At 27.6% G+C, this 15,019-nt stretch overlaps 2 protein-coding genes across 2 annotated transcripts; both read right to left on the bottom strand.

Annotated features, from left to right (window-relative positions):
- Positions 1-209: 209 nt before the first annotated feature.
- Positions 210-13,793, bottom strand: LOC123275496 (WD repeat-containing protein on Y chromosome). The gene is made up of 13 exons (XM_044743649.1): positions 13,770-13,793; positions 12,524-12,938; positions 12,316-12,452; positions 12,048-12,242; positions 11,148-11,355; positions 8,353-8,558; positions 8,087-8,287; positions 6,971-7,215; positions 2,220-2,540; positions 1,323-1,594; positions 1,018-1,258; positions 774-948; positions 210-497 (listed from the first exon to the last, which is right to left on the bottom strand). Exons 1-13 carry the CDS (start codon positions 13,791-13,793, stop codon positions 351-353), a joined length of 2,787 nt encoding a protein of 928 aa, XP_044599584.1. The 3' UTR covers positions 210-350.
- Positions 3,195-5,027, bottom strand: LOC123260081 (putative ankyrin repeat protein RF_0381). The gene is made up of 2 exons (XM_044721019.1): positions 4,108-5,027; positions 3,195-3,976 (listed from the first exon to the last, which is right to left on the bottom strand). The coding sequence occupies exons 1-2, from the start codon at positions 4,475-4,477 to the stop codon at positions 3,408-3,410; spliced, it is 939 nt and encodes a 312-aa protein (XP_044576954.1). The 5' UTR covers positions 4,478-5,027; the 3' UTR covers positions 3,195-3,407.
- Positions 13,794-15,019: the final 1,226 nt, after the last annotated feature.

Below are 15,019 nucleotides of genomic sequence, written 5' to 3'. Positions count from 1 at the left end.
TCTAAAAATTAAACAAGTAAAATAATTAGTTAAAAATCCAAACAATAAAAGATTTTCAAAATAAAATATTTGAATTTATTATATTAACAATTTTCTGATTGATATTTAAGACAAATTATAATTAGAAATTTTTAGCAATGAAGGTACATAAAAAATTTTCAATGTTAATTTTCATTTAATCAATTTGAATATTCGGAGTTGGTGGATCTCGAGTTCTTAAATTAGTATAAACTGGGGTCTGTAGTTGGAATATAAAAAAATTTAATCATGAATGATTCATGAAATGTGCAAAAAAACTTAGATGTGACAAATAAACATTGAGTTTTAGATTTTTGTTCGTTCCTTGAGTATCAATATAAGTAGGTATCACACTTCAAAACTGATTCATCTAATCTTTTACCGTAGAGTAATTTTTTTTCATCATCGGATAATTCACTGAATTGCTTAGCTTCTCCCATTTTTTTTAATTTCCCTTCAACAGTTCCACCTTTAAGAACCTAAAAACCAAATATATTATTTTTTACCTATTCTTATAAGCTTCTCAAGTTCAAAAATTTGATTATCTTATTCGTCTTAAAATCTTTAAATTGATAAATATTAAATTTTAACAAATTAAAGTGGAATTTTTTAATAGATAGCAGCAACTTATAAAACAGATAACTTTAATTTTTTATAAAGATATATCTTTTGAACAAAACATTTCATACAGAGAAGTTAAAAATAAAAATTATTACAGTATAATAATTTTTTTTCTTAACAAAGTTACTACACACTTTCATAGTCGTGGAAGAACCGATTTTTTGAATGTCCGGTGGAATATCGTAATCCTCATAGTATGTAGCTGCTGGAATATTCGGTAAAATTGTTTTCCATGACTTGAAGGTTCCAAAAGTAGAGATATATTGTCCGCCTAAAGTCCACAATCTAACTGTACGATCCACACTTCCACTAAAGAATATTTTAAATATATTTTTTACAATTATATGCTATAAATAAATTAAGTTAGCACATAACTACCTGATAATAAGCCTCGCATTTGGTATAAATTGAATAGAATTTACAGACATCGTATGTCCTCGAAAAGAAGATAAGAGCATGGGAAGTTTTTGATTACGAACTGCTCTTTTTGCTCGACCTAAGATATTATCTTTCCATAGAAAACAAAACTCTAACTTTAATTTAGCGATATTGACTTTGGAGGAAGATTTATTTAAATAATTTGTCAATAACCATACTTTAATATATCCTAGACAATGTCCTGTAGAATATAAATTTTTTTAAGTAACAATTCGTCAACTATTCAAGTCATGTGTATACTTTACCTGTTATTAAAAAATTGTTCTCTGGATCAGTAGACAAACTCAAACACCAATCTTTATCATTATGAATCGCTGAAAAAGTTCCAAGTAATCCACCATCCGGATGATAACTCCATCCTTGAATCTGTCCAGAATTCATAGATACTAACAAACTTGCAACATTAGGTATCATTGGCCTTGACGTAAGAAATAAAATAGCAAGCGCTGTTGCTTTCGTAAATTGTTGTTTTGTATTGAAATTGTCTTTTTTTAAATCCAGTAATTCATATTGATTACTTTTATAATCTATAAAGCTGATTAAATTATTAATTTTAACTATTTTGTTGTTATTTTTTTGAGTATAAAATATTATTTCATACATTTAATAATTTAAAAAAACGGATTTTAAAAATAAGACGGCACATGCCCTTGAAATTAAACAATAATAGATTTTTCTTTCAGATTTTGTTTTTTGAAGCTTGGAATCTTTTTCAAAAATAATTTTAAGAAAGTTGGGCTTCATTAACAAGAAACTATCCAGGAGCTAATTAAGTTATCTTTTCAAATGATTTTTTATTTTTGGAAAAAAAATTTTTTTTATTTTAATTATTTTAGGGGGTACTCCACTTTGCCCCCAAAAAAGTAAAAAAATTTTTTTGGCGGTAACTGAAAATTTTTGCAATTTACTTCGGAAACAACTAAGAAAAAGATTCAGCGTATTTTAGTCCCTAAAAACTTATTATTTTCTCAAGTACCCCGTTTTGCCCCCCCCCCCCTCCTCTAATTCATATGTATGTCTGATGAGTGACAAAAATTACAAATTTTTATAACAAAAAAAAGGTCACGTATTTCTTCAAAGTTTTATCTTTATAATAAACACACAATTGCTTGTATTTTTATACGAATAATTAATAATTTTACTATTTCTTAGGTATTTGTCGTCTATAATTAATTAATAGTATCTTAATATAAAATATTAACCTTGTGATTGGATTAATAATTTGATGCATTTTATACGGTTGACCAGACTCTAAGTACCACAAAACAAGCTCACCATTTGCAGAAACAGTAACAAGAGTTTTAGGAACTTTTACAACAACACAAGTAATGCCATCAGTATGTTGTTGTTTCCAAATTTTTCGATAAATTCCTGTTTCAGTGTCGGCAAACTCTGTTATGTATTTGACATTTTGACCAGTGCAAAGAATTCGATTCTTAAGCCAAATTATCGCTGTAATTTTACTAAAAAAATATAAAAATAAAAAAATTAATTCAAAGATGAGAGGGAGCTAAATGAGGTACGCCAAAAATTTAGTGAAATAATTTTTTCTTCCAAAAAACTTCTAAAATATTTGAAGATAAAATTAAAAACATAATTATAGGTACTTCTCCTATATATTATGAGAATGGTTCTCATAATAGTAATATGGTAACTATTCCCATCATATTATGAGAATGTATTCCGTAATGGTATGAAGAAATTTTTTCTATAATTTGTAAAAAAAATCTTAATTAATAATACTAGACAAAATTTTTCTTTGTTATGGGGTATGGGGAAGTATTTGAGAATAAAAGATCAAAAGATCAAAGTAGTTAAGTTTAAATGGCTATGTTTTATTTACATGTTCTATTTACAATAGAAAAATTTTTATCAAGAAAATGTTTATAAATTAACAATATTTTTTTCATACATTTGTACAATTATTGACTCAACAATTTTAAGTCTGCGCTACTAAAATAATTAAAAATATTTCTAACAACTAAATCAGGTAAATGCATATAAAAAATCTCATATAAGTTTTCTGCATTTTTCACCAGCTCTTTTCTTTCAACTGCTCTTCGCAATTTTTTAACCATAATACTACCATATACAGGAAATTTAGTCAATATCTCAACTTCGTCAATATAGTCATCTAAATTTGTTAGTCCGACAGCTAATCTATGTAAGTTTTTTTCTAACACACTATAATAATTAAAATTTGTTTTGCTGATTCTCTTGGTTTTTAATTCGTTAATTTCTTTTTTGCACTTTTCACGGAATGGTTTTAAAATGTCACCATCCACAGCTTTTAAATTTTTTTTATCAACAAATATATCGGCTGCGGATAACTAGATGATGTGATCCTCAATTACTTTGATAATTTCTAAAGATTGATCCTCTATCTGATTACGAAGTGTGTGGTTAATATTTATCTCCATGGCGATATCAAGCAAACTGGAATTATCATAGTTAATTATATTGATATTTGTTCCACAGTCCAGTAAATAACGCAAAATATTAATACAACTAAACTGAACTGCCAAGTGAGCTACCGTATCACCATAGGAATCGGAAATGTCCAAAAAATTGTCACAATTTTTAAAGAAAAAGTTTACAATGTCCATGTTATCATGCCGTATAGCTGCGTCAAACTCCAACGTGTATTCTTGGTCCTTGATCACTTCAAATTTTACTCCAAATTCCTCTAGAATCTGAATAATGTCAACTCTGTTGAGCCTTGCAGCCAAGTGTAGAGAAGAGTGTACTTCGTCAGAAGCTTGATCAATGATGGCGTTGTTATCCAATAGTAACTTAATTACTCGGATATCCATTTTAGAAATAGCCAGGTTCAAAGCAGAAAAATTATAACAAGCACTGTTGAATGTAGCTTTATGAACTTTTGCATTCACCTCAGCACCCTGTTGAAAATCTCCAATAAGATCCCATCAAAAGCGACAAAAGCCACTTAGAAACCAATAAAATTTATGGGTTTCTAAGTGGCTTTTGTCGCTTTTGATGGGATTCTATTGGAAATTTTAAACAGGACACCTGACATAACCAGAAACTCAGTGATATCGTAGTTCCCATAATCGATAGCTAGATGAAGTGGAAATAATGTCTTACAAAGATGTGGTGTTGGATTAATTTCAGCTCCAGAAGTAACTAATTTCTTCACTACGTCAAGTTTTTGTTTCTTGATAGCTACGTCGAGCGCCATTCCCAAACTTTTAGTGGTCTTACTCAGACTAATGTTATTTGCCAACAAGAAATCGATGAATTCGTCGTCTGAGTTTATAATGGCGAATTGTATAACACTTATTTCATCGTACTGTTTCCAAGGAAACACCGAGTTGACACTCATTTCTCCGGATTTTACCAACTCCTGCACGTTTTTCAAATCAAAAATGATGTTTGCCATTTTATTCTGATGAAGCGATTAAACAATATACAATTTTATGTAAGACTTCGTTTTGTATAAAAGTTTTGGTCTTGCACTTGGAGATGTTTGCACTTCAAAGTTTGTCGTAAAATTGATTTGAGTTCTGAAAGCAATTCAAGAGTTTAACTTACTCGTTTCCCCTTCTCAAAAAATTTATTAGGGTCTTACCCCCTCTTTCGATAATCAGCACTTGTCATTGGTTTTTCTACTGTAACCAGGTCATAATTAGCTAATTATGCTGGGTTATTTAATGACCTCCAAAGGTTGATTGATATCTCCTGAAAACTATGTTTTCATAAACTCTTAATGACATTTTAAGTGAATATATATTTAGAGGGAACAATCACTTTGAATTTGATGGCATAGAGATTATAATAAATTACTCCTTTTTGTATAGATTTTTTTTCCAATTAGCCTATGTGCACAGTCCCTGGCATACCAATAGTCTAGACAAATAATCAGATACCTACTCATTTAGCCCAATATCTAAAATTTTCATGATCTATCAAATACTTCATGAAATCTGCCTATGAGCTTTTGAACTAGATCATCATTATTAATCATAATCAAAATAACTTTTAATAAGAATTAGTTTTGTCCAAGTTTTTCTGACCAGAATTATTTTAATACGAGTTATCATGAATAAATGTTTGAAAATTTGAACAAAATTAAAATTTTCATTCCTATATAATTTCATTTTCATCCCTCTATAACTTTCTGGTAAATGAAGAGAAAAATATCGCTCTCAGAGCAATACTGTATTGCTGTAATCGCTATCCCAACTCAACCATCTATCAGATTCCTATTGTAGCCATCTACTAGATCGCTCTGGTAGTAAAATAACGTTAGATGACTAAAATAGCTATACGGGATTGCTCTAAGGGCTATACAATTTGTTGTCTCGGGACTTGCTCGTAGTCTGACGTGTTGACATATTTTATAATTTACAAATTTAAAATATTTACTTGCTTCGTTTATCATTAGTTCACTGATGACTACTGTGTTACGTCGCGTTTAATTTTATAAATTTTTTTTTTAACACTAACAATCCATGACAATTTTATTTTATTGTCTCGTTCGGCTCTTTGAAAGAGGTCTGGAGAAATTCCCTTAATTAGTATGGTCCTAACTATATTTGTCTGTTACCCAGGGGATTATCATCGAAAAATTCCCGTTTTTAAACTATAGCTGCTATCGATCAATTGAATCAATGAAGATTATTCTGAAGAATATATTTGTCACTATTGTGAAAAATAATTAATTAATTGTAAATAATTTACATTTGATGTTTTGTTAAAAGATTTTAATTTTGTTACGTTTCGTTAAAATTTATTATAAATAATCTAACAATTAATAATTTTCTTAGGATTTAATAAGGTAAAAGACCCCATTAGTGGCACCTTTAACCCCGATTAGTGGTACTTTTTTTCCAATGAAAAAATCTTCTACTTAAAATAAAAATTAAAAATTTATTTGATCTAAAGGTCTTAAAGATTAGAAATAATATATTCATATTTAAAATTAATAATTTCATTATTTTAATAAGTACCAAAATCAAAGAAAGTGTCAGTAATGGAGACCCCGCCACTAATGGGGTTTTTTACCCTAATATAAAATAGATAATTTATTAATTGTAAATAGTTTACATTTAATGTTTTGTTTAAGCATTTTAATTTTGTTACGTTTTATGAAAATTGATCATAACTAATAAAACAATTAATAATTTTCTTAGGATTTAATAATGTAAATAATAAATAATTTAATAATTGTAAATAATTTACATTTTAGACTTTATTTGAAAATATTAATAGTGTTACGTTTTTGAAAATTTATGATAATTTGGTGAAAAAAAAAAAAAAAAATATTTTTTGACCAAATTTTGAAGGGGGGCCGTTATACCCCAGGTATAATATATCAGCTCAAAAATATATAAATATATCAAATTTATGATAATTTAGTAAAAAAAAAAAAAAAAAATTTTTTGACCAAATTTTGAAGGGGGGCCATTATACCCCACCCTCCCCTATAAAATGTTTTGTAAAATTGCAAAGTTCAAAAACCAAATTGAAAATAATAATATTTTAAACAATTGATAAACATAATTACAATAAATAAATCATCAACCTAAGGAAATACATAAAAGTTTAATACATATGCATGTCTTTGTCTGCAGGTAGATGCGCTTCCGTGAAAAAGTATAAATTTTAAATAATCGGATAACCTTTTAACTAGAGTCATTCAATAAATATTCTATTTAATTCAAAATGCGCTATTGTTATATTTATTTGGAATAATATTTAAAAAAAAAGATTTGCTATATTTGGGTTTCTGAAAACTAGACATTTCTTTAAGTTCTTCGTTTCGCTCCCCTCCCACCCCTAATGGAAAAAAATGGCTACTATTCTGATTAAAAACTCCAATAAATTATTTATCAGAGCCTTTATAACAATTATTTTATAACTGAAAAATTACCATTTCTGATTAATCATCATAGTTTTTAAACAAGTACCGGAACTATAGCTCCAAACTTTTATAGAACCATCTTTTGCACCGGTAGCTAATAATTGATTACAAGGATCGAAAGTTGCCGCACTGATTGGAATCGCTCTGAGTTTTCCTAGGTACATTTCAGTATGAGCATCTCTAATTACGTATATACAACGTCCTCGCCAAGGATCCCACATGATTATATGAGAATCTGACCCAGTAGTAATTACCTAATTAATTTAAAATAATCATAATTTTCAAAAAAAAATTTATTTATATGTATTCGTTCTGAGTTCAACTCATGCATTCTCATTTTGCACGCCTCATAAGCTAATCGTTGAAGTAGTGCTCTACTCTCGACATGTCAAAAAATGCAGTTTTCTCAAAACTGAAATTGATTTTTTTTCACTTATATCGCACTTGTAAGCTAATATGAGTGCACCAATATCAAGTGAAATAATTTGTTAGGCACATAAAATATATTCCAATAACAATTATTTTGTTTAACATAGTAAATAATAACATTAAAAAAAATATTTCCTGGACGTCCGAGTATCTGTGTTTATGGATCCGTGTAGGGAAATTGGTCAAAAAAAATTATCGTACCGGAATGATTTTTTTTTTTTTTTAATCATCTAAAGTAACACACTGCGGACTTTCTCAATTAATATGAGTGTTCAATGCACTGTCGTTTAATTATTATTTAAAAACAACTAAAATACGACTGTGTATTTGTATATCTGTACATACATTTTATTATAGTATTTTTTTTTCCTCATCTTAGAACTATGGCGCCACTAAACTATAGTAGAGTTTTCTGTTTTTTATTATTTTGTTTTTTGTATTTTATTTTCATCAATTTTACTGTGGAAAATGAGATTATGAGGCGTGTATTTTTGGATTTTTCTAACTTTTTTTTTCTCAACTTATACATTCATATGATTCCGTCTTTTTGGGCGAATAAAGCGTCTTTTAGAAAATTATATGTAATTAATTAAGCGTGAAGTTTTTAAAATTTTCACCATTGACGTTAGTCCTGTTGTCCTCAAAGCGAATATTAAATATACAAATTAATTGATTAACAATAAAGAAAATACAAACCACTTCAAATAATGGATTATAAATAACACAAGTAATTTTTTTAGTGTGACTTTCACCATCAGATTTATCTTTATCGATTGTTTTTTCACAAACTACCACAGCGATCATCATACTCGCTATAATTAATTCATGTGTAACAGAATTATAAACAGACGACAATGATGTATATTCACTAAGTTCACTGGGTAATTGGTTGTATGCCTAATTAAAAATAATTTTTGTTTTTTAAACAGTATTAAAATGGAATGTAAAAAAAATATTCTTACTTGAATACAAATTTGAGTTTCAATGTCCCAAATTTTAATACATTTGTCTTTTGACAATGTGTAAGCTTTGTCTGCGTTATTGTGTATTATAATCGCGCATATAGGTGATTGGTGTCCTTGAAATATAGCACTGGCTCTATCTGCTACAAAAGGATTCCAAGCGCGTATTAAACTGTCCGGACCACCAGTTAATAATAGTTCCTTTCCTGTAAATAAAATTATTTATAGGTTTATGTATTATATACACGTATACATTAGGGTGCTTCATTTGAGACGACTATTTTTTTTTCTCACTCCATTGACGAAATATTGTTCTGAACATAGAAAAAAAAAATTCTCACCAAGGGATAGTTCTTAATTTCAATTTTAAGTACTCGCTGGATGAATTTAAAGTTTTCCCATATAATTAACCCGTTAAAATAATTTTTTTTTGCTTAAATTATCTATAGCATAGCGACATTTCATGATATTCATTTGACCATGGGCAGAAGTTGTAGAGGAATCCTTCCTCTTTAAAAGCTCTGACAGCTTATTTCCAATTTATGAGTTACCTCGCCAGTAAAAAATTGTACATTCGATTTTTGCTCAAAAGTCGTGGTTTTTTTATTTTTTCTCCTAAACTATTGATCTGACACCTAAATTGCAAAGGACCTTTTTTGTAAAGAATTTAATTTTCTATAAGATAGATTGATAGCTGAACCCTTTCAATAAATTGCCTCTGAGATAAATTTCATTAATTACAATAAAACAATAAATGACACTATTTTATCGTAATTTTTATACTTTTAATAAACAACAGTTGATAAAAAATTATAACATTGTATATTTTTATAATCAAATATTGTGATATCGTTATAATGCCTAAATTTTTAAAATTTTTAATTGTCTGACAAATATTCTAATAAATATAGTTGTTACATAGAATATATCCAAAATATATGATCATACATAACTCCGGCACACAAAAAAAGTGGTATGTACTTTGGATTGCACCTACCTATCGAAATGAATATTGACCCACTGAATCTGAATTTCAAGTCCGTTTGACCCGGTAACCCTCCAATTTTGTGCATAATGCAAAAAACCCCAAAAAATTGCATAAAGCTGCAGTCACGGCGATGAAAAAATTCTTGTGGACCCGGATCAAGTATGATTCTTTTGTATTTTAATTTACTGAATCTAAATCTGAACGTTAATTAGCCCAGTGCCCCGTTAACGTTTAAAAATTAAAAAAATCTCAAAAAACCAAAAAAATTGGGAAAATTGCAGTTACAAATTTGAAAAAAAAAAACCTGTAAAACACGATTAAATACTATTTTTGTATTTTTTCACGCATGAAATACAAAAGAGAATAACAAACGGAAGAAAAATTTACGGCGTAGATCGTTTGAGAACAAAAGAGTTCGATTTCAATGAAGAACAGTTTGAAATTCGAGAAAATCGTTCTCTTTATTCTAGTTATACGTCATTTTTTATAGATATTAAAATTTTTTATATTTTCAGAATCTTAATTTATATTTTATGCGTGAAAAAACACAAGAAAAATATTTAATCATATTTTATAGATTTTTTCTCATATTTATAGCTGCGATTTTCCCGATTTTTTTGGTTTATTGAGATTTTTTTTAATTTTAAAACGTTAACGGGGCAAGAAAACTTCAGATTCAAATTCAGTGGAACAAAATACATGAAAATCATACTCAATCTGAATCCAAAAAAATTTTTATCTCTATAACTTCAATTTTTCATGATTTATTGCAATTTTTTTGGGTTTTTCGTTTTTTATTTCAAATTTGGTCGGTTCAGCAGGCTAATTAACGTTCAGATTTAGTTTCATTAAATTGGAATACATAAAAATCATACTTGATCCGGGTCCACAAGAATTTTTTCATCGCTGTGACTGCAGTTTTATGCATTTTTTTGGGGTTTTTTGCATTATGCTCAAAATTGGAGGGTTACCGGGTCAAACGGACTTGAAATTCGGATTCAGTGGGTCAATATTCATTTTGATAGGTGGGTGCAATCCAAAGTACATACTACTTTTTTTTGTGTGCCGGAGTTATGTATGATCATATATTTTGGATATATTCTATGTAACAACTATATTTATTAGAATATTTGTCAGACAATTAAAAATTTTAAAAATTTAGGCATTATAACGATATCACAATATTTGATTATAAAAATATGCAATGTTATAATTTTTTTTATCAACTGTTGTTTTATTAAAAAGTATAAAAATTACGATAAAATAGTGTCATTTATTGTTTTCTTGTAATTAATGAAATTTATCTCAAAGGCAATTTATTGAAAGGGTTCAGCTATCAATCTATCTTATAGAAAATTGAATTCTTTACAAAAAAGATCCTTTGTAATTTAGGTGTCAGATCAATAGTTTAGGAGAAAAAATAAAAAAACCACGACTTTTGAGCAAAAATCGAATGTACAATTTTTTACTGGCGAGGTAACTCATAAATTGGAAATAAGCTGTCAGAGCTTTTAAAGAGGAAGAATTTCTCTTCAACTTCTGCCCATGGTCAAATGAATATCATGAAATGTCGCTATGCTATAGATAATTTAAGCAAAAAAAATTATTTTAACGGGTTAATTATATGGGAAAACTTTAAATTCATCCAGCGAGTACTTAAAATTGAAATTAAGAACTATCCCTTGGTGAGAATTTTTTTGTCTATGTTCAGAACAATATTTCGTCAATGGAGTGAGAAAAAAAAAATAGTCGTCTCAAACGAAGCACCCTAGTATACATATAATTATTTAGAATGTGGATCTTTAACCTTCATGAAAAGCGAAACATGATATTCCTAGAGGAACATTGAAATTATACTTCATTTTACTTCCCGTGATGTCGCAGAAAAATAGAGAAGTTTTAAAACATTTCGAGCATGAAATAAAAGCTTGATAACTTTTGTAATAATTTACTTGAGATACCCAGTTACTATGAATATAATTGAATGCTGTGATTTTTAAGCCATTTATAGTTTTCTAAAAATTACAAGATTATTTATTGATAGAATTTATAATTTTTTGATTAAATTTGTAATAATTTTTATTAAGATCCAAGTAGAGATTAATGATTTTTACCAATTTTTTTCATTAGAATAGTAACAAAAAAATTGGGAAATTATAAACTTCACCCCGGTTTTTTGAAAGAAGAAAATGCTAAATATAATGCTTGATTAAATTGATTTTCACATGTGTTGATTGTCAGTAAAAAGAAAAAAAAAAAAAAAAATTTTATCCTCCAAATTTCTTTTTTTTTTATAATTTTATATGACGGTAACTTTAAAAGACCCCATTAGTGGCACTTTTTCTTTCAATTAAAAATTTTTTTGATCTAAAGGTCTTAAAGATTAGAAATAATATATTCATTATTGAAATTAATGATTTTATTAATTGAATAAGTACCAAAATCAAAGAAAGTGTCAGTAATGGGGTCCCCGCCACTAATGGAGTCTTTTACCCTATAAGGTTTTAAACTTAATGTAAACTTTTCTTACTTTCATTCAAATAACATTATTTCATATTGAAAATAAATAAAAATTATTTTCATAACTAGATATGAAATTTTTCAAAAAGTAAAATTTAGTTTATACCGATCACTAGATTAAATGCAATTGACTCTAAAATCAACAATTTTTACAAATAATTAAAATTTTTCAATAAAAACAATATACTTTAAGAGCACTCTCGTAATGAATCTCAAAAACGTCACAGTCAGGCCGTTGTTTGAAAGGATTATTATCCATTCGATTAAATCTTATTACATTAATAGAACCACTAGTATCTCCCATTATTATGCAAGATTTATCTGATGAATTTTCACTGAAATAATAACTCATGCACACTACTGCAACTCGAAAACTGTGTATCTAAAATAAAGAAAATGATTTATTAATTTATCTATTGACTCGTTAATTTTTTGTTTATTATTTTTCTACTTACTCGCATTCTTAATTCAAATTTATTAATTCTTGTATCATAGAATCGAAGTTCTCGTTCTGATGAAGCTACACAAATCATTCTTACGTCAGGCATTGCAATCATGTCTATTATCATTGTACGGGATACTTTTAACGAAGCTACATGAGAAGTTATTATAAAAAATATTAATATTTTTAATCTTTTATGCTTATTCGGTGCTAAGAATTACGATTAATAGCCTTGATTTGTCGTTGATGAACAAAATCCGTTGACCAATAATTAATAGTACCATCTTTGCTTGCAGTTAGATAGTTACACGAACTCATTTTTAACAATTCGTTTTGAATCGAAATATCTGTGTATAAAATTATTTTACAAATCGCATAAGGATGTCGACTTTGTATTAATTTTGGTGGATCAACTATTGGTAATTCTAGAGGTTGCGACTTTAGAGCAGCTGTTCCTTTTAATCGAAATTCTAACAAGAGATGAGATAAAAATTCATCCCATGTTATACTATCATCTCTTGAAGAATCGATTTTTTTAAATAACGCATCAAATTCTTTTCTAAAAATTGTGATGTTTAATACTTTTTTAAAAGCTGCTAATAGTTGACGCTCATATAATCTACCACCTTCAACTTCCTGCAAAAAAATATATAATAAAACATTTAATGAGGCACTGATACTGAAAGTGTCATTTAAATTATCAAGTTGCGTTAAAAATTTTACCAAAAATTCATGATACAATTTTAGCAAATTTTCTTCATTAAATTTCTCGTATACAAATTTTTTGCTAGAAAACTCTTCTAATTTTTTGTCTATACTAATATTATGTGTAATCAAATATAAAAGATTAGTTCAGTGGGAAAATTTGAAGAAATATTAGTAAAAATAATTATACCTTGAATCTGATAATTTTATTATAAGAGAATCATTATTTTTTATTGTTTTTTCCATTTTTTAATAAATAAAAATTTTAAAAAAGCAATGAAAAAATAAACTTAAAAAATTATTCAATGACTAGCTGTCAATGAATGAAATATTTTTTCGAGTGTTAAAAGTTGCTGTATTCATAGGATGTCTAATATATTAGTGCGTATAGCAATTGATTTCTCAAGGATGGTACTTAGTTCTTGAACCATTTTTCGCAAAAGCAAAAATATTATATTCCTATAATAAGACATAAAAATTTTTCAAGTTTATCTTAATTCTTTCAAGATTTGTTCTCTTAAATCGAGTTAATTTTATTATGAGCGTAGATTGATCAAAGATATTTGTTTAAAAGTTGATAATTAAAATAAATATCAGAGCATAATAGGATTAAATGAACATCAATATATCAACAGCATTGGCAAACGCAACGTTTCGCTATATTTCATAGCTTCCTTAGGCTCTGTACAACATAAAAAATAAAATATACAATCATTACAAGGCTTATATCAATTAAATACAATTCTAGATGAAAAACCATACCTCCAATACACGTTTTCGTATCATGTCAAAAACCACTCCAGCCTTGCATACATACATATCTAGTAGAGTGGTCCAAAAAAAAAAAGTTTTTTGCCTATCATCTTAAAAGCTTTTCTAAGGTATAAAAAAAATTTCCTTCAAAGTGCAGCTTGATATCTCAATTCTTCATGAAGCTCAATGAATTTTTATTTTCCCATGTAAATAACACGTAAAAAAATTTTATTTACGTTTTCATCCGATAAAACTACGAAAAAAATTTTTTTATGCATTTTTCGTCAATTATTCTTGTAGGAAATTTAATTCTCTACAAAAAAGTACTGAGGTAGTTTCTTCGTAATCTTAACGAGTAAAAAGTTATTGAGCTTTAAATACTCGCACAAAAGAAAATTTGAACGAAGATAGTTTCAAAGCATCTTTTCGAAAACTTTTTTGGTAACTGCATGTATTTATTTCAAAATTTATCAAAGTAGACTGTTTCTAATATAATTAACACATGTCTTTTGGTGAAGTATTAACTGTGAATTATGAATAATTTTTCTCATTACAATTTGGATATTTTTTCCTATGAGCAATGATTTTTTAAAATTGAACTTGAATTTCATTACGGAATATGAATCAAGAGCAAGCTAGTCCTTCTGGATGTATACTGAATTTAATTTTTTTATTTAAAAACATGTAGGACAAGTGAATATTTAAATTTTGAACACGATGCTGGGACGCTTTTTTGACCGAATGAAAAATCATGAAACTTTGCAGGAGAACGTAAATAAAAGTCCTTCGTGAATTGATTCTTTTATTTTTAAATTCAATCTTTGAAAAAAAAAAAAATGATAAATAAACAGGTAGAGTTCGTGCGTAAAACTGCCTTATCTCAGGAGTCATCACATATTTAAGTAAATAAGCTTGACTATAAAGAAATTGCTAATAAACATACAACCAATATAATCTATGAGACTTATTTAATTTTTTGGTTATTTCTTATATTGGTTTATATTACTTATAAGACATAATTATTAAAATGCAGCCAGGTTAGGGTAAAACTAATTATCAACAAAAATTTAATTTACTATATATCTTCATGTAGGCCGCAAGAGAGTGCTAAAAGTAAATTATCTAGTTTAATTTTTTTAAGCAGTGGTTAGAGTATTAACAAAGTCTGGTAATCTCCTTCAGTGCATTTTACATGTGGTTCAAATAAACAAGCCGATATATTAAATTGTCATTTGTTGTCACTGGTCCAAACTGAATTA

The sequence above is a fragment of the Cotesia glomerata genome, linkage group LG2 (genome assembly GCF_020080835.1).
Source record: "Cotesia glomerata isolate CgM1 linkage group LG2, MPM_Cglom_v2.3, whole genome shotgun sequence".
Taxonomy (NCBI): domain Eukaryota; kingdom Metazoa; phylum Arthropoda; class Insecta; order Hymenoptera; family Braconidae; genus Cotesia; species Cotesia glomerata.
The sequence above is the reverse complement of the archived record's forward strand: the minus strand, read 5'-3'. Positions and strand labels throughout refer to the sequence as shown.